Source organism: Podarcis gaigeae, assembly GCF_964106915.1.
Source record: "Podarcis gaigeae genome assembly, chromosome: 12".
In the NCBI taxonomy this organism is placed as follows: domain Eukaryota; kingdom Metazoa; phylum Chordata; class Lepidosauria; order Squamata; family Lacertidae; genus Podarcis; species Podarcis gaigeae.
In genome coordinates, this window is record NC_139688.1 from 47,667,796 (window position 1) to 47,685,657 (window position 17,862).

Consider the following 17,862-nt stretch of genomic DNA (forward strand, 5'->3'; position numbering starts at 1 on the left):
TCATGGGACTGAAACTGCCTTGGTCGCACTGGTTGATGATCTCCGGCGGGCCAGGGACAAAGGTGAGAGCTGTTTCCTAGTTCTGCTGGATCTCTCAGCGGCGTTTGATACCATCGACCATAACATCCTTCTGGACCGTCTTGAGGGGCTGGGAGCTGGGGGCACTGTCATACAGTGGTTCCGCTCCTTCCTCCTGGGCCGTGTTCAGAAAGTGGTGGTGGGGGATGAGTGTTCAGACCCCTGGCTGCTCACTTGTGGGGTGCCTCAGGGTTCTGTCCTCTCCCCCATGCTTTTCAACATTTACATGCAGCCACTGGGAGAGATCATCAGGAGGTTTGGGCTGGGTGTTCATCAGTATGCAGATGATACCCAGGCTCTACCTCTCTTTTAAATCAGAACCAGTGAAGGCGGTGAAGGTCCTGTGTGAGTGTCTGGAAGCGGTTGGAGGATGGATGGCGGCTAACAGATTGAGGTTGAATCCTGACAAGACAGAAGTACTGTTTTTGGGGGACAGGAGGTGGGCAGGTGTGGAGGATTCCCTGGTCCTGAATGGGGTAACTGTGCCCCTGAAGGACCAGGTGCGCAGCCTGGGAGTCATTTTGGACTCACAGCTGTCCATGAAGGCACAGGTCAAATCTGTATCCAGGGCAGCTGTGTACCAGCTCCATCTGGTACGTAGGCTGAGACCCTATCTGCCTGCAGACTGTCTCGCCAGAGTGGTACATGCTCTGGTTATCTCCCACTTGGACTACTCCAATGCGCTCTACGTGGGGCTACCTTTGAAGGTGACCCGGAAACTACAACTAATCCAGAATGCGGCAGCTAGACTGGTGACTGGGAGCGGCCGCCGAGACCATATAACACCGGTCTTGAAAGACCTACATTGGCTCCCAGTACGTTTCTGAGCACAATTCAAAGTGTTGGTGCTGACCTTTAAAGCCCTAAACGGCCTCGGTCCAGCATATCTGAAGGAGCGTCTCCTCCCCCATCGTTCTGCCCGGACACTGAGGTCCAGCTCCGAGGGCCTTCTGGCAGTTCCCTCACTGCGAGAGGCCAAGTTACAGGGAACCAGGCAGAGGGCCTTCTTGGTAGTGGCGCCCGCCCTGTGGAATGCCCTCCCATCAGATGTCAAAGCGATAAACATCTACCTGACATTCAGAAGACATCTGAAGGCAGCCCTGTTCAGGGAAGTTTTTAATATGTGACATTTCAGTGTATCTTTTATCTTTGTTGGAAGCCGCCCAGAGTGGCTGGGGAAACCCAACCAGATGGGCGGGGTACAAATAAATTATTATTATTATTATTATTATTATTATTATTATTATTATTATTATAAATCTCTCTTAAAATCTTACAGTCTCAATACTGAACAGCTCCAAGAATGGAGTCTAGGGCAACATAAATAACTTAGGTCCATTGATTTCAATGGCTCTGCTCCCAAGAATGACTAATGTTGGATCACTCATAGCATTTCACATATCAATATGCTGCCAGTAGATGCTCAGGATTAGTAAGCACAGAATACGTCTGCCTTACGCAATCATGCTACTGAACACACCTACAAATGAACCAACCTTCAGTGTCTACATTGTCAATCAGGAACTTGCTGTCGTCAGGCTTCTTTCCTGTCCTTGCAGATTCCAGCAGCCAAGCCATGGTAACAGCAGGAAGGTTCCACTTCTTGGCAGCTTCATACTTCGAACCTTCCGGCTCTTTCACCACCAGGTGGGTGCTGACAAGCATTCCTTTCCTTGGGTTGGCTTTTCTCACAAAGAATTCTTGCACTCTGTAATCAAAGCCAGGTGACATTTCCATACCAAGCCACACTACATTAACCTTACAATAAGATCTGAATGCTACTTCATATATGCTCACAATATGCTCGCCTTCTTAAGACAAACATGGTGATTTAAAGTGATAAATCACAGTAAGTACATTTCAACAGCAATTTCCATCGCTGAATTGATTTATTTATTTTTAAAAAACTTACACGTTTTCTCCTCTCTCCAAAATCTATGAATTAATTTATGGGGAGGGTTGTGTCCCTTTTGTATCAGAGGGAAAGTCTTGCTTTTTTTTTTGTTCCTTTTTAGGTGTGTTGTTTGATGAAATATGTTAAACTGTTCTGTATTTTTGTACGTATTCTGTATTTATAGATGTATAAAATTGTGGTGGGCCATGGCTCTGAGCAACAGATTCTTACCCCCCTTTTGATATTTCGGAGGTGGAACATTACAACTTGATTGTACAAAATTAACAAAAAAATAAAAACATAACTACATACCTTGCCCCAAGCAAATGTGCCAAATATATTAAAGAATCTCTTTCTGCCCCATTAAACTGACTGAAGGACAATACACATTGTTGTAACGGAGTGTTTCCTTCCTTCACTGGCACAGGTGTGAAAAGTGGACTCGATTGGGGATCTAATAGGGACTGCTGTTCCACACACGTCACCTAAAGATGAGGAAATAAAGATTAACCAATAACCTAGACGTTCTTTCAACTACAATACAGAAGTTCTGAGACAACAAGCCACTGTACTCTATATACAATGTTGCTGGAATCCATCCATCTTGGGAGACAGTGCAATACACTCTATATCCAACTTTCTGGGACTGTAGTAATGCTGTTACACATATTTATTTGGTAACTGTCTAGTTGCTTAATGCAACTGGGAAATTAAACTATGGTTCAGTACATAAAGCTACTATTTATTGTTTTGTAATTGCCATAATATTTGGCACCACAATTCATCTGCTTTATTCAGATGTATCAAGCAATTAACTGTAGCAATTGCTGGATGACATTTGTTAACCGTCTTCCAGTGAGTCTCTGGGTTCAGTTTGTGAGTGTGGACAGTTCAGAGAGAGAGAGAGAGAGAGAGAGAGAGAGAGAGAGAGAGAGAGAGACACTTCCGGGTCGGCGCCATCGCCGAATGGCGGACTCCCTCCGACCTCCGGAGGGAGCCTGCTTGGCAGGGGCTGGGTCCTACCGCACCGGCGATGCGGGGACCCTTAAAAACCACGGCCAGAGGAGGCCGTGGACATGGAGACTCGGCTGGCACCGTTAGCGCTCTCCCGACTCGTGAAGGAGCCTTTTTAAAGGCTACGGATCGGGTGCCGGGGAGAAGCGTGGTGCTTTGAGTTCTCTGCTATCCCTGCTGAGCGCAGCCGCATGCCATCCGGCGGAGAGCGCTGACTTCTTCTATTGAAAATTTGGATCTAAAGAAGAACCCGTGAGTAATTGGAATATGGACTAAAAAAAAAGGGATAAATTTTTAAAATTTGGAGCGAATGGGGGAGGCGGAAAAAAGGAAGTCAGCCCACCCCTAAATTGTAGAAGAGCCAAAACAAAGGACTGGACAACTAAGATCGAGTGTAACCTTATTTCGCCGAATTAGCAACTTCGCGAGGGAAAATTATAAGATTGAGCTGGAGGAGAAAAGTGGAATTGTTTTAAAAAAGCAACCCCCCCCCTGGAATCCCTGGAGCGATTCGTGAAACTGCCTGGAGAAAAGCAATGGAGGTTTTGACAGCTGTCAAAGAGCTGTCAAAAAGGAAGATTAAAATAGAGACTTTGTTATGAGGACTTTGCCGGTTACATTTGTTATAAATTGAACATAAACTGTTTCAAATATGGGCTAACAAGCTACTTGGACTGGTGGATGTGATTCTGGAAGGGAACTTTGCTATTGTAATCCATCTAGAGGAGCTGAGGGATATTGCATGTGTTTTTGACAGGAAACTTGAACAGTTGAATGGAGCTTTTAATCTCCTGGGAAACTGCAGGAATGGAACATTATTTTGTCTACAGAGGTCTATACACTACTGGAAACAATGGAACTATTTGTTGGAAAATGAAAGGAACATGATGCAATGCTTTGCTCCTGAATAACAAGCCTCTGCAGAGACACTAGAAACTTTTGGAAAAAGAACATTTCTGTGGGAGAACAGAGAAACAAAAAGGAGGAGAATGATTGACAAGAATAAGGAAATAACAAGAACTGGACAGAACTGGGAGAGGGAACATTTGGGATATCCAGGTTTGACAAGCTTATGGAAACAAAATTGGAGTTTTTACTCCTGGATATAAAAACCTGGATAGAAGAAATGGGCCCCTTTTTTGATAGACTCCTATGATTGGACACTCGTAATTAAAGACTGGCAAAGAACCTGAGGGACATAGTGTAATGTGGGAACTCCAGGAAGATATTAGAAGTAGAGGGATAGGTGAAACGCAAAGGGGAAAGAGAGGAGGGAAAGTTGGAATCCAAAGGTTGTAAAATCACTACTCATATTTATTTTATTTCCATCTGTACTATGTTTGAAAGGGGGGAACTCGTGGAAGGGAATAGATCGATCTTAGGGGATGGGAATTTGGATAAATTGGGTTACTGATGATGAGTGTAATTTGGGGATAAGAACTTGTTGAATTTAATTGCTTATTTGGAAGATTTGGAACACAAGAGGGGGTAGGGAGGGGAAGTCCTGGTTATTGGCAAAAAGTTTATAAATTGGATTTAATTTGTTTTAATTTGGAAAACCTTAATAAAAAATATTATTAAAAAAAAACAGAGAGAGAGAGAGCACACATTATTTTGGCATATGCCATCCCTCAATGCAAATTTAAAGTTAGCAGCACCATTTTTCTTTACTGTCAACTTTTCTTTTCGCACATTCCATGTATTATCCTATGACTTATACTTACCAGCCATGTATTTGTAACCACATCTCCTACAGTTGATTCCACGTTGTAGCCAAGTAGAGGAACCACAGCATAGTCAGCAATAGCTTTACTTTGTTGAGGCAGAACCTTCCCACCATTCTCTTCAATCAGAGGCCTCATGCAAGATTCATCCTCTTTACCAAAACCCAGAAGGATGAACCTCTTTCTGTTGAACAAGGCTCCTTCAATGACTGTAGAAGTGTCTGCCAAGGAACCATGGCTGGCACTGAACTCTTTTTCTTCTCGAAAGGCAGTGTGATCAATATCACTGTAGTTATTGGCATCAACTGGAAGAGGAGGAAATGTTGCTTCAAAACAAATATTAAAGTGAAGATGCGTTGACTGTGAAAATGAGAAAACGTTCTCCAAGTTACTAGGCTGAAGAGATGTTGAACTGGAGTCCTATCACTTCTTTACACATTCAAGAAGTTACCTTATTTAATTATTGCAATCCACCAAGCACTTCTTCCACACAACTGTCTTTCATTTCAGCAAATACTGACGTCAAGACTTATGCCCCTCCAACATACAAACAAGCCACACTGTAACCAACTGAACACAACCAACCAAGTTCTGGAACCCCCCTAACCTCTCGCAATGTCAATATATATAAACAAAGGACCTATCCACATGATGCTGATATAGCCTCACTTGTGTAGAATGCAAGAACAGCAGCCCCCATCTCTCTCCCTCCCTCCTCCTTCCCCCCAACTGTACTTTCCTCTGCTTATTTATCTGTTTTGTAACACAAGAAAATCTTTAATAAAAACTAATTTTTTTAAAAGAGCAAATGCTGAACTCTTTAGTAAGCCCCAGTTTTTTTTTAATAAAAAAATGTGATTGTGTAGCAGCCGAAGTAGCACCAAGTAAATCATGCCCCACATTTTAGAAGCAAAATGCATGTTTTTAAAATGAAAAATATGAAGAGGTTCCACAAGATGGGCTATATTTGCCGCTTAGTTTTCCTAAGAATCAGGGTGACTGAGGGAAGGGAGGCAAAATAGGGAGATGATTGAAAAGCAAGTCCTCAGAGAACAATTAACAGAGGTGGCAGAAAGCCAAAGGAATGCAGCGGCAAATGAAAAGAAACAGGCCAACTAGAGATGGAAAATCTGGGAAATTTTACACAGGCTCTAAGGATAAGATAAATTGTGAGGTTCTGGAGGAATAGTGAGGGAGGTCAACATAAGGGAGCTGTAGATAGATGGGGATACTGGAACAAGGAGAAGAGGCAACAGTGGAACAAAGAGAAGAGGCTACATTGCGTAGCAATCTTACCTACTGTGGACTCATTAGCTGAATACTGAGACAGTAGAGCTTCGTCTGCTTCTGGAGCCTGCACTGTTCTCACAACTTCTTTCTTTGAAAGACTGCTTCTTTTTGGAAAGATAGGCTGCTCTAAAACTGGACTGTCAAGTGGCTGGTAGTTTGCCGAAGTGTACTGATCCTCAGGTAGTAAATAACCTTTTCTAAAGCATTCCAACAACCATTTTGCTGTCACAATATATGGCCTATAAGACAAAAAAATTAAGTTACTATGGGCAGGGGGCTATAGGCTTCCATAAAGGAGCAACCATATTTTACATTGCTGCAATGAAGCACAGACAGGGAGAATTTTTAAAATAGAAAGAAGTGACACACAGAGATGTGTCCAAAACACACCCTTTGATACTGTAAGAATAAAGAATTGTTATCTTGGGGAAAGATGTGTAATACATGATCTGCAGTCACAACCCATGTTTCTGTCCCTGTATGTTCAAGTGAAATCAGAGTGCTTACATTTACTTGTTTGGACAGGAGCACTGTTACAGAGAATAAAGCCCGTAATACAATCACTTTTATTTAACTCTCTAAAAACTTTTCAGTAATTTACACTGAAATATACACTTCAAAATGTGAATCATTGCACACAAAAGGATATGTAATGGGGAGACAATTTATTGTTATAAATACTTTAATATAAGGGCCATATGCTGGCAGAAGTTAAGGCTCCCATCCTATACCCATTACCTGGGAGTATATTCCAGAGAATACAACAGGACTTACTTTTGAGTAGATATGTATAAAAGGTAAAGATAAAGGACCCCTGACAGTTAAGTTCAGTCACAGACGACTCTGGGGTTACGGCACTCATCTCGCTTTACAGGTCAAGGGAGCTGGCGTTTGTCAGCAGACAGTTTTTTCCAGGTCAAGTAGCCACATTGACTAAGCTGCTTCTGGCGCAACGGAACACCAAAACCAGAGCAGTGCACAGAAACGCCGTTTACCTTTCCACCAGAGCGATACCTATTTATCTACCTGCACTTTCTGGAGTGCTTTCGAACTGCTAGGTTGACAGGAGTTGGCACCAAGCAACGGGAGCTCACCCCATCACGGGGATTCAAACCGCTGACCTTCTGATAGGCAAGCCCAAGAGGCTCAGTGGTTTAGAGCACAGCACCACCCACGTCCCTATAGATATGTATAGGATTACACTAAGAAAAAGTAAAGGTAAAGGACCCCTGGACAGTTAAGTCCAGTCAAAGGTGACTAGGGATGTTCATCTCGCTTCAGGCCGAAGCAGCCAGCATTTGTCCACAGACAGCTTTCTGGGTCATGCGGCTAGCATGACTAAACTGCTTCTGGCACAACGGAACACTGTGACGAGTGCCAGAACAGACAGAAATGCAATTTACCTTCCCGCCACAGCCGTACCTATTTATCTACTCACACTGGCGTGCTTTCAAACTGATAGGTTGACAGAAGCTGGGAAAGAGCAATGGGAGCTCACCCTTTTGCATGGATTAAAACCGCTGACCTTTGGATTATAAAGCCCAAGAAGCTCAGTGGTTTAGACCACAGCACTACCCATGTCCCTTTAGGATTGCACTACAAGACATGTTATTATCAGTACCTCTGTGTGGTCTTCTTCAAAAACAGTTTAAGTTCATCATCATCATAGTCACCCACAATGACATGTGTCACATCTTCATTGAGTTGATTAAAACGAACACCACCTCCGGAGTTAATAAGCTTTCTCATCTTATCTAATTTTCTGCCACTAAAGCCACAAAGGTAAATCTACAAGAAAGGGTAGAGAAAAATCATGGTTTACTGGCACACTGAAACTCCAAATTCAGTCGGAGCTTTATTTTAAATTCTCTCCAGCAGCTTCCACTACTAAATCTGTAAGTCACTGTTCAGTACACATCACTTCCTGTACCTATGTCTCCTACTGATTGTCAACTTTTACAATTATTAGTAACCAAATGCATGAAGACAATTAATCTTGACTGCGTTTAATTCCATTACAAGGAAAACTACAAAGGAAGCAGCTAAACTATGTGAGTGGTGTCCTAGGAGATCATCTTAATACCTTTAGCTGCCTGTCCTGACTTTAGGACAGCAATGCTCCCAAGGAAGTCACTCATGAATTTAATACCTACTTCTGCTCAGCAAAACTCACAAACTATATAGTTTGAGGTGTCCAAAATGTCTGCATTCTCATCATCAGTACCATCATCAACAACATTTATTACTTGGGTAATATGCACATGCACAGTTAGACATACTCTGCATCCATCTAGTAAATCTTCAGGTGCTTGCAAAGAACTTGTATCCAAGCTGTTCAGGTCATCTGAAGAGGGATCCAGCCTGCTATTCATAGTAGAATTACAAGAGGTTTCATTAACACTGCTTAAATTAATATTTGAAATGTGGCTGACATCTGAGAGTGTTCGACCTTTGAATAAAATACAGATAGAGACAAAAGTTAAGAGTTATTTCGTGAAATTGTTATATCAACTACCTTTTTATTTTGGTATAAGAAAAAAGGGTAAAATGCCAAGGTTATTATTTATTTTAGCATTTATTAACTACTAGCTCAGTTCTATCACACTGAATATAGTGCTCTGCTACCGTATACAGACAGAACTCACTTTCTGCTTCCTAAGGCTTATTCAGGGTCCCTCCAAGAAGACAGATTACTCAAAATAATTATTTCCTAAGTTAAGAATTTTCTTCTGTCCTTAAGGAGGGAATGTGGACCAAAGAAAGAAGTGACAAGAAATTTAAGGGAATTCTTGTTTTTCAAGCTAGGATAGCTCAGTTGGAAGAGCCTGAGACTCTCAATCTCAGGGTTGTGGGTTCAAGCCCCACATTGGGCAAAAGATTCCTGCATTGCAGGGGGTTGGACTAGATGACCCCTGTGGTCTCTTCCAACTCTACAACTCCATGATTCTATTATTCTAAATATATTTTAAGGATTTCATACAGGGATTTAAATATGGAACAAAAACAATATATGGAAGAATTATTTTAACACTTAAGGTTGCAATCCTAACACACTTGCTAGCAAGTATAGCCCAATAAACACAATACAAGGGATTTTTACTACTGAATAAGTACTCGGCATGCATTTAATCCTCAGTTTACTAACAATCACAGGCCTTCCCCCCCCCCCATGGAACTATGGCAAGACTATGGCAGGATATTGTAGTCATCCTGCATACTAACAGCAAGCTCATTCTCAAAGTGTGGATTATTATAAAGCCCAAACAACACCGGCCATACACAGCAGAGAGGCATCAACAGGCTCAGGGAAGCCATGGATGGAACCTTAAACAACATTTTTTTTGCAAGCCCTACTTGTCTACTTGAAAAACTCAACAAGGATGTTCTTGCCTTGGGCTCCAAACATCCCCCCCCCCCAAAAAAAAACCACACACCCTAGACTAGTAAAAGGTTGTCAAAGTTTATGAGCCAAAAAGTCTGCAAAAATAGACATTAAAAGTGATAAGTCAAATCATAATAATATAAAGATCTCTAATTTTTCTGTTCATAGAGAAGTTAACACATTACAGAACTTAATACTTACTATCGGGCTTGCAAGTTAGGCTAGTGGGGGTTGATGTGCTTGGTGCACTTTCTTGCTTTGCTTTAAGGTCAACTGTATACATGGATTCATCCTGGCAAAATCCCTTCTCAATACTGTCAAAAAACCACTGGACTGAAATGCAGTGGACATTCCACCTTCTTGCGCATTCATATTTCTGCCCTTTCCCAAGTACAAAAACAAATACAGTTCAAGTTAGTATTAAAATAAATTCCTCAGATAAATATATAGGGACAGATATTCTAGCATTTTTTAAAAAAAATAGCAAACTTTTGTTTCTTAATTTCTGTTTGGGGTGATACAGCACCCAAGATTTAAATACATCCTCAAGAGAAAACCTGAAGAAACAAAACATTGCAGTCAAACCACAACTATTTAAATGTTGGTTAACCATTTTGGCTATGCAGGAAATAAAACACAGCTAGCAGAAAACAACTCTTTTTTTTTAATGAGCAACTGTGATTTTAACACAGTCAATTTGCATCCAGATGATATTTCTCAGTTTCAATAGAACCTATGTCCAAACGTACAAATACATGGCAGCCTTAGTTTATTGTTTTCAATCTAGCACGCTGCTGTTACTCAAAGATATGCATATGCCTGATTCCATTACAGTGGTACCTCGGGTTAAGAACTTAATTCGTTCTGGAGGTTCGTTCTTAACCTGAAACTGTTCTTAACCTGAAGCACTACTTTAGCTAACGGGGCCTCCTACTGCCGCCACATGATTTCTGTTCTCATCCTGAAGCAAATTTTTTAACGCAAGGTACTATTTCTGGGTTAGCGGAGTCTGTAACCTGAAGCGTCCGTAACCTGAGGTACCACTGAACACTCTCTGGCCAAACCATATGCAGATTTTACATATTTTTCTGGAAAAGGCTGTTCTAAATTTGGTCAAATGCAGTCCTGTTAGTGATAAGATAGGTGGGCAGCCTTCAGTCCATGGGCAATAAGGCCCTTCTTACCTGTTTGCCCTCTGGCATCCCTCTACATACTTGCCAATAATGGTGGTGAAATGAAATGAATGGACGATGAATGAGGTTGCATGCTTGTGTATAGAGTGGGGAGAGAGAAAATGAACACATGAAGGAGATGAGAGATATGGTAAAGAGAGTGAAGTTGTGCTCCGTCTCCTTTCCAGGTTTGGTCCTACTCACTGCCAGCTCTGGGCTCATGCACCAGCAGTATGTGCCCACAACTGTTTTCCCTCCAAGATAATGTGGTCCTCAACTTCAAAAGGGGTATCTACCCCTAACACAGAGTGCAGAGGGAAGAAAATGGTTGCTTGTGAGAGTACTTGAAAAAGTATTTTCCATTTTTCCAAAGTAATGAAGTAGTTCAGTGGTTTTTTTTTCCAAAGTAATGAAGTAGTTCAGTGGGGTTTTTTAGTGTCCTTCCTTTGGGAAAAGAGAAGCATTTTTCCTTCCGTTTATGTGAGATATTCCCAAACCCTTGATATTGAAAATTCTTCTCTATACAGAGTGAAAACGGAAGCATGAAAGCCAGAGGCTCACTCCCAGTCTCCATGCAGAGGAAGGAGAAGGGAGGGAAAGGAATGCTGGAAGTGCTTGTGAACAATAGATTGCGTGGCATTTTTGTTGCCATGAGGACTCTGTTCATTGATTTGTCAGACAGCACACCATAGATGGCAGCATAAATAGCTTGCTACTTGACATGTTTTGCAGCATGTCAATTAAAACTACAGTAGAAGTCCTGTCTGCATTCAAGTTGTGAAACCAAATTATTTTCCACAAATACAAGGATCCTCCTGAACTCAACAAATACCTTTTAATTTTTTTAAAAAAATTACCTTTTGGTTCTTGAACAATAAGATGGGTACATTCATTCATCTTAAGTTGCCCTGTATACTGACCACCATTCTCAATAGTAATACGCTGGACTGCTTTTCTGTCTGCACTGCTTAAACCAGTCACACAGATTGTACAACCAAGAAACAAAGGGCATAGGTAGTCTCCCATATTGATGTCTGTATATCTAAGCATCCTGTTGGGAACAAGAGCAATAAAAGTATGTCTTGCCATTTCTCTTCATTAGCAGAAAAACAGAGTTGTGCATGAGTAAGTAAAGCCAGTACAGAATTTGATGGCTATGCAACAGAGTCAAGGATATATCATCATTCTTAGGTGTTTAAACCTTCTCCTATAAATCCAAGTAAAGAACAATACAGTATGTCTTTTTTATGTCAACGGTGTGAAGCTTGCACTTTGCAACATGATCACTAACATATACAGTGGTGCCTCGCAAGACAAAATTAATCCGTTCCGTGAGGCTCTTCGTATAGCGGTTTTTTCGTCTTGCGAAGCAAGCCCATTGACAGCTTAGTGGATTAGCGCTATTAGCGGCTTTTAGCGGCTTATCAGCTTAGCGGATCAGCTGATAAGCGGCTTAGCTGCTTAGAAAAAGGGGGGAAAGGAAAAAAACCCCGCAGGAACTCGCAAGACATTTTCGTCTTGCGAAGCAAGCCCATAGGGAAATTCGTTTTGCGAAGCGCCTCCAAAACGGAAAACCCTTTCGTCTAGCGGGTTTTCCGTCTTGCGAGGCGTTCGTCTTGCGGGGCACCACTGTAAGTTTAAATTACTATTTGGAGAATACCGTACCATAGCTCAGAATTTTTCACGTGGCCTAGTCCTTCCACTGCTCACCCCTCTAATATTCTTAAGATGATTTCTTCTCCAACCTTCAGAGAGTAGCTGGAAGTGGGGAGGCAGAAAAAGGTCCTCCTTTCCTTCCACTCTGCAGTTTTAATATGAAATCTTATGCGCCCAGAGCTCAGAAACGGCTTGCGCTAATGAAATTCGCTGTCACAAAATGCAGCTAGAACAATGGGAGTTTCAAACACTGCAAGTAGTATTGCAGGTACTTTTCTAATTGCATGAATGTAGTCTTACCTATGTTGGGATTTATCCCACAATGCTTTTACCCAAGAGGGAAGCAAAATGGGTTTTTTTAAGTTAGCAGCGACTAAATATTTCTTGCTTCCAACTTCTCCAGCTATAAGATGTGTTACTGACACATTAAGATCTCTATATACACGGCCACCCATCATCTGCACATACTTGTGGACCTCTTCCTACGAAAGAGAAAAAACAGCAGCAAATGAAAATAAACCAAGACAAAGCTGATCAAATGAGGATTAGCAAAACACTATAAACAAAAACAGTAATATGGTATCATAAAGCTAACAGAAGTACAGCTGAAATAGTGTCAGGTGTGCACAGCGCATTTAGTAGACAATACTGGCAGACTTAAGATGATTCAAGGAAAAGCAAAAATAAAAATAAAAAAACATGCCTGTGATGCACATTTTTGTTGTACAACATCCTTAAATCCAGATTGGATGAAAGGTGGTACATAAATGTTTCAATAAATACATAAAATAACAGACTCAAAGTAGGTATTTTCAGACTGTGGAAAAAGCCAGGGAAGATTCACGATAATCTTGAAATGTCTGACAAACTTTCCCCACTGTCAAAAGTAAAGCACAAGTACTATTAATATGTATAAATTAGCAAAGAACAGATTTGTGTTACATATTAAGCATTCCTAAATCAAAGAGAAGGGCAATGGAATATATTTTCTTAAGATATAAAATGGATGTGGTTTACAAAATTAGACATTTATCAATGATGTTTTAAGCAAGGTAAAGTTTTTGCTGCACTGAAGAGTTTTGGCCCTTCTGATCTTGATTTCTATGGCAAATCTATCTATTTAGCTGAAATGGTGACATATCGAAAGACAATTTGACTCCTGGTTATGACTAGATGCTTACAATAAGATGAACACCCAACTCTTCAAAACACACCAATAAAAAAGAATTACCCTAGTTTCTTTTTGAAGGCTTGTACAGGATACAGTTACATCAGCCATTGTCATATTAAAAACTGGGTGGTCGGCCCTTGGCACACATCGCTGGTTCTGCATACAGTAGACAACTACTTGTGGTCCAACAATTCTGCAACCAAGCTGAAACAAGAGATAAGACAAAACAAGATGGTAAATAGGAACTTTTTCCTTAGAAAAACTGTTCTCCCACACTTCCAATACACATGGCACGCCTAAAAAAAAAAGCTAATAATAATAATAATAACAACAACAAAATTTTATCTATATCCTGCCCTCCCCAACCGAAGCCAGGCTCAGAGCGGCTAACAACATTAAAATGATACAACATTCTAAAATCATTTCATTATAAAATCAATTAAAATCAGATTAATAGCAACCATTGGGCTAGAGTTCTGTGAGGATTGCCAAAGGAGGGGGTCAGACAAGTTTGTTGCCAAGGTTGCAGGTTTGACCCCCAAATGAGACAGCTGCATATTCCTGCATTGCAGGGGTTTGGCCTAGATGATCCTTAGGGTCACTTCCAACTCTACAAATCTATGATTGTGTGTCAATACATATCTTGCAATACTAACAATACACACGTGGACAACTGTTCAATCAGATGACACTGGATCATTTCAGAAGGCAAATAATGACATGTAAACCATCTATTTCTTCATCCCATTTAAACCCCCAGTATCCAATTAGGTTCTGCTAGTCCAGTGTTCTTCAATGTTGGGTCCTCAGATGTTGGTGGACTCCAACTCCCATCATCCCAGACCACTGGCTAAGCTGGCGGAGGATGATGGGAGCTGGAGTCTAACAACATCATGCAGAACACTGTGCTAGTCTACACTTGATTCCCACAGGAACATACAGAAATATTCACATAAATCTGCTCTCCGTGAAATAATTAAAAGCAGAGGTGATGAGATACATCTACATCCACTTCCCTCCCCACCCGATAACATCTTTTAGAATTTATCAAGATACTGCATTAACAAAGTCACTATGTAAATAAAACACAAACCTTCTGAAGGTGATTAAAAACAATGCCACTGAACTGATCACAAATATAAAGGGATTTGTCATTCTCTTGTATCCTCAGTGCAGCTGTATTTTCAAGAATCTGGAGGGATTCTTCTGACTGAAATTCTTTGATGGACTGCAAAATATAACAAAAGCAGTAGACAAGTATTCTGTAGATTTGCAAACAGTTTCTTTGAATATAAACAGTGGTTGCACGGAAATATGCCTGTACTTGGTGATACTTACTAAAAACATCTTCACATTCAATTCAAAATATTGGGCCAGTTCAGAAATAACTGTAAGCCAAACCATAGCCTACTACAAACGTCTCAGAGGTTCTCAGAGAGAAGATTACAGCTGTTGCACTAAACCATAGTTTAGCTTAGAATTATATCTGAACCAGGGCTTGTTGTTTACGTTCTCCAGACAAACTACAAGAGACAAGTCATAAAGCAAAACCTGGCTACAATTTGTGCTTTGTTTACAGTGAGATAAACCATAAAATTGCTGTTTACTTTTTCAACACACAAACCTTAATATTTAAAACACATATAAAATATTCATTGAACACATTACATTCACATACCAACTCCATAAGCTTACCTCAAGGGCCTGAAGGAAAAATTCAGAGTTTTCTGCAGACTTTATAAACTTCACAAAATATGGTTCCTTGCTATTTTTCATTGTTCAACTAATGAAATAGGAAAGCAGATTTAGCTTTATTTAGAAAAGAAAACTATTATGAACAGATTAGTGGAAAAATCAGTTGCTAGTGGAAACCTATGCATTCGGATACTATGGCACAGACCAATTTTTACCAAACTACGTTGGCTGTTAGGAAGCACCTGTTTTCTGCTTACTTTAAAATACAGTAACAACCCATTTGACGAAAATCACAATGTCCACCTTACTATGGGTGACTACTCCTGATTAGTTCTCTTCATTTATATTCCTATCAGTTATTCATAAAATACTTTACGAGAATATACAGCCTGCACTTGTTTGTTGTCTGGGCAGTTCAGGATGTAGGCGCACATATTGCCCAGGCTTGCGCCCCAATGTAGCCTGATGTGGCAGACAAGGCAAGGATGTTGCAACTTCCCAACAATCCCCCTTCAGGTGGGACTGCTGCTGAAGGCCAGGTGCTTGACGACACCTGTCCACTAACTCTGCCATACATTGAGGAAGGAAAACGGGAGGCTGCTGTTGGCTCCAAACCCCACAGGCAAGCACAAACAATGGGGTGCCTTCCATAGTTCCAGTTACAGATAGGTAGCCGTGTTGGTCTGAAGAAGTATGCATGCACACGAAAGCTCATACCAAGAACTAACTTAGTTGGTCTTTAAGGTGCTACTGGAAGGAATTTTTTTTGACAAACAATGGCTTAATCTTAATCTTAGGCATAATCTTATGTCGAGGCCCATGGTTCCCAAGGGGGTGGGGCAATTTGGAAGCTTGTTTAGACCAGGTTAATGGCCTTTTAGACTTCCCTGACCATTAGGTCCAGTCATGGCCAACTCTGGAGTTGCGATGCTCATCTCGCTCTATAGGCCAAGGGAGCCGGCATACAGCTTCCGAGTCATGTGGCCAGCACGACTAAGCCGCTTCTGGTGAACCAGAGCAGCACACGGAAACGCCGTTTACCTTCCCGCCGGAGCGGTACCTATTTATCTACTTGCACGTTGACGTGCTTTCGAACTGCTAGGTTGGCAGGAGCAAGGACTGAGCAACGGGAGCTCATCCCGTCGCGGGGATTCGAACCACCAACGTTCTGATCGGCAAGTCCTAGGCTCTGTGGTTTAACCTAAAGCGCCACCCGCGTCCCCCTTGAATACTGTAGTAAGTATTATATGTCACAGGAGCAGGGGCATCAGGATTTTAGAGATGCTTAGGTGGGGCATGGCCAAAAAAAGGTGGGGAACCACTGGTCTAAGCGCCGGCGGGTTCCAAGCTAAGCACAGATAAGAACATGGGTAGGCAAACTAAGGCCTGGGTGCCAGATCCAGCCCAATCGCTTTCTAAATCCGGGCTGCGGACGGTCCGGGAATCATCGTGTTTTTACATGAGTAGAATGTGTGCTTTTATTTAAAATGCACCTCTGGGTTATTTGTGGGGCACAGAAATTTGTTCATTTTCAAAATATACAGTGGTACCTCTGGATGCGAACGGGATCCGTTCCGGAGCCCCATTCGCATCCTGAAGCGAACGCAATCCGCATCCATGCGTGCGTGGGTCACGACCCGCCACTTCCACGCATGTGCATGGCGTCATTTTGAGCGTCTGCGCATGCGGCGAAACCTGGACGTAACGCGCTCCGTTACTTCTGGGTCGCCATGGAGCGCAACCCAAAAAGGCTTAACCTAAAGCGACTTCAACCCAAGATATGACTGTAGTCCGGCCCCCCACAAGGTCTGAGGGACAGTGGACCGGCCCCCTACTGAAAAAGTTTGTTGACCCCTTGTTTAAGAACCAAGGAAGAGCCCTGCTGGGTCGGGGTCAAAGGCCCATCTTAGTCTAGCATCCTGCACCGCCTTTTGCAAGGAAGGGTGCATTGCCCTCAAGTGCACCAGGCAGCCAGGTTGTGGGGATACAGTGGGACGACCCCACGGCCACCTGCCCCACACATCACATGGCAGGTAAAGGGACAAGGCAGGCATTGTGCTGCACAGCTAAGTTCCATCCTGCTTGGTTTGGGTGCGTGAATCATAGAACTGGAGAGCGGGAGGGGGACCCCCAAAGGTCATCTAGCCCAACCCGGGAATCTCAACCAAAGCATCCACGGCAGGCGCGGCCATCCGGGGAAAGGAGCCCCCACCGAAGACCTCAGAAAGCTCTTCCTTGCGATGGGGGTTGGGAGCCCTGGGAGGCCCCCGCTCCCCCCCCCTCAGCCTCTCCCTGCCTTGAACGGCTCATAACCGAAAGCCCCGACCGCGACTGAGGCAAATTGGGCTGGGAGGGCGAAGAAGTATGACGGGGTGGGGGTGCCCGCCTACTACAGGGGCGAAAAAAGGGCGAGGCGACGCTCCCCTTCCGCTTACCCCGTCGCCTCAGCTCTCCGCTGCCGCTGCTTCCTTCCTCCTCTCAGAGGGACCCAGAATCATAACCTCCCGAAGGCTGGCGGGAAAAAACGAGGAGCCGGAAGTGCGCATGCGTGAATGACGCCTCAGCGCTTCTCTCGCGAGCGAGCGCGCGCCCTTTCCCCGCCCCGCGTTTTTTATTGTTGTTGTTAACTCCTTCGGTGCTTCTCGCGGCGCCTCGCTTTAGGGACGAGAGCCGGAAAGCGAGCTAGAGAGCGAGAGAGAGAGAGCGAGCGAGCGAGAGAGCGCGGCCCCTTTTAAAAATACACCGCTGGTTTTCGACGTCCCGGAAAGGGAAGCGCCGGGTTCAAA

General features: G+C 42.7%; 1 protein-coding gene across 2 annotated transcripts in view; it reads right to left on the bottom strand.

The window, feature by feature from the left end:
- Positions 1–17,654, bottom strand: part of TOPBP1 (DNA topoisomerase II binding protein 1) — a 35,359-nt gene extending 17,705 nt beyond the window's left edge. For both annotated transcript variants that reach the window (XM_083705542.1, XM_083705543.1), the window contains exons 1-13: positions 17,512–17,654; positions 15,077–15,164; positions 14,475–14,609; positions 13,442–13,585; positions 12,511–12,692; positions 11,412–11,605; positions 9,584–9,763; positions 8,280–8,449; positions 7,622–7,788; positions 6,007–6,239; positions 4,711–5,015; positions 2,285–2,457; positions 1,575–1,786 (exon numbers count right to left, since the gene is read on the bottom strand). In XM_083705542.1, coding sequence (XP_083561668.1) covers positions 1,575–1,786; positions 2,285–2,457; positions 4,711–5,015; positions 6,007–6,239; positions 7,622–7,788; positions 8,280–8,449; positions 9,584–9,763; positions 11,412–11,605; positions 12,511–12,692; positions 13,442–13,585; positions 14,475–14,609; positions 15,077–15,157 — 2,176 coding nt within the window. In that variant the 5' untranslated portion in view covers positions 15,158–15,164; positions 17,512–17,654. The remainder of the gene's footprint in view (positions 1–1,574; positions 1,787–2,284; positions 2,458–4,710; positions 5,016–6,006; positions 6,240–7,621; positions 7,789–8,279; positions 8,450–9,583; positions 9,764–11,411; positions 11,606–12,510; positions 12,693–13,441; positions 13,586–14,474; positions 14,610–15,076; positions 15,165–17,511) is intronic.
- Positions 17,655–17,862: the final 208 nt, after the last annotated feature.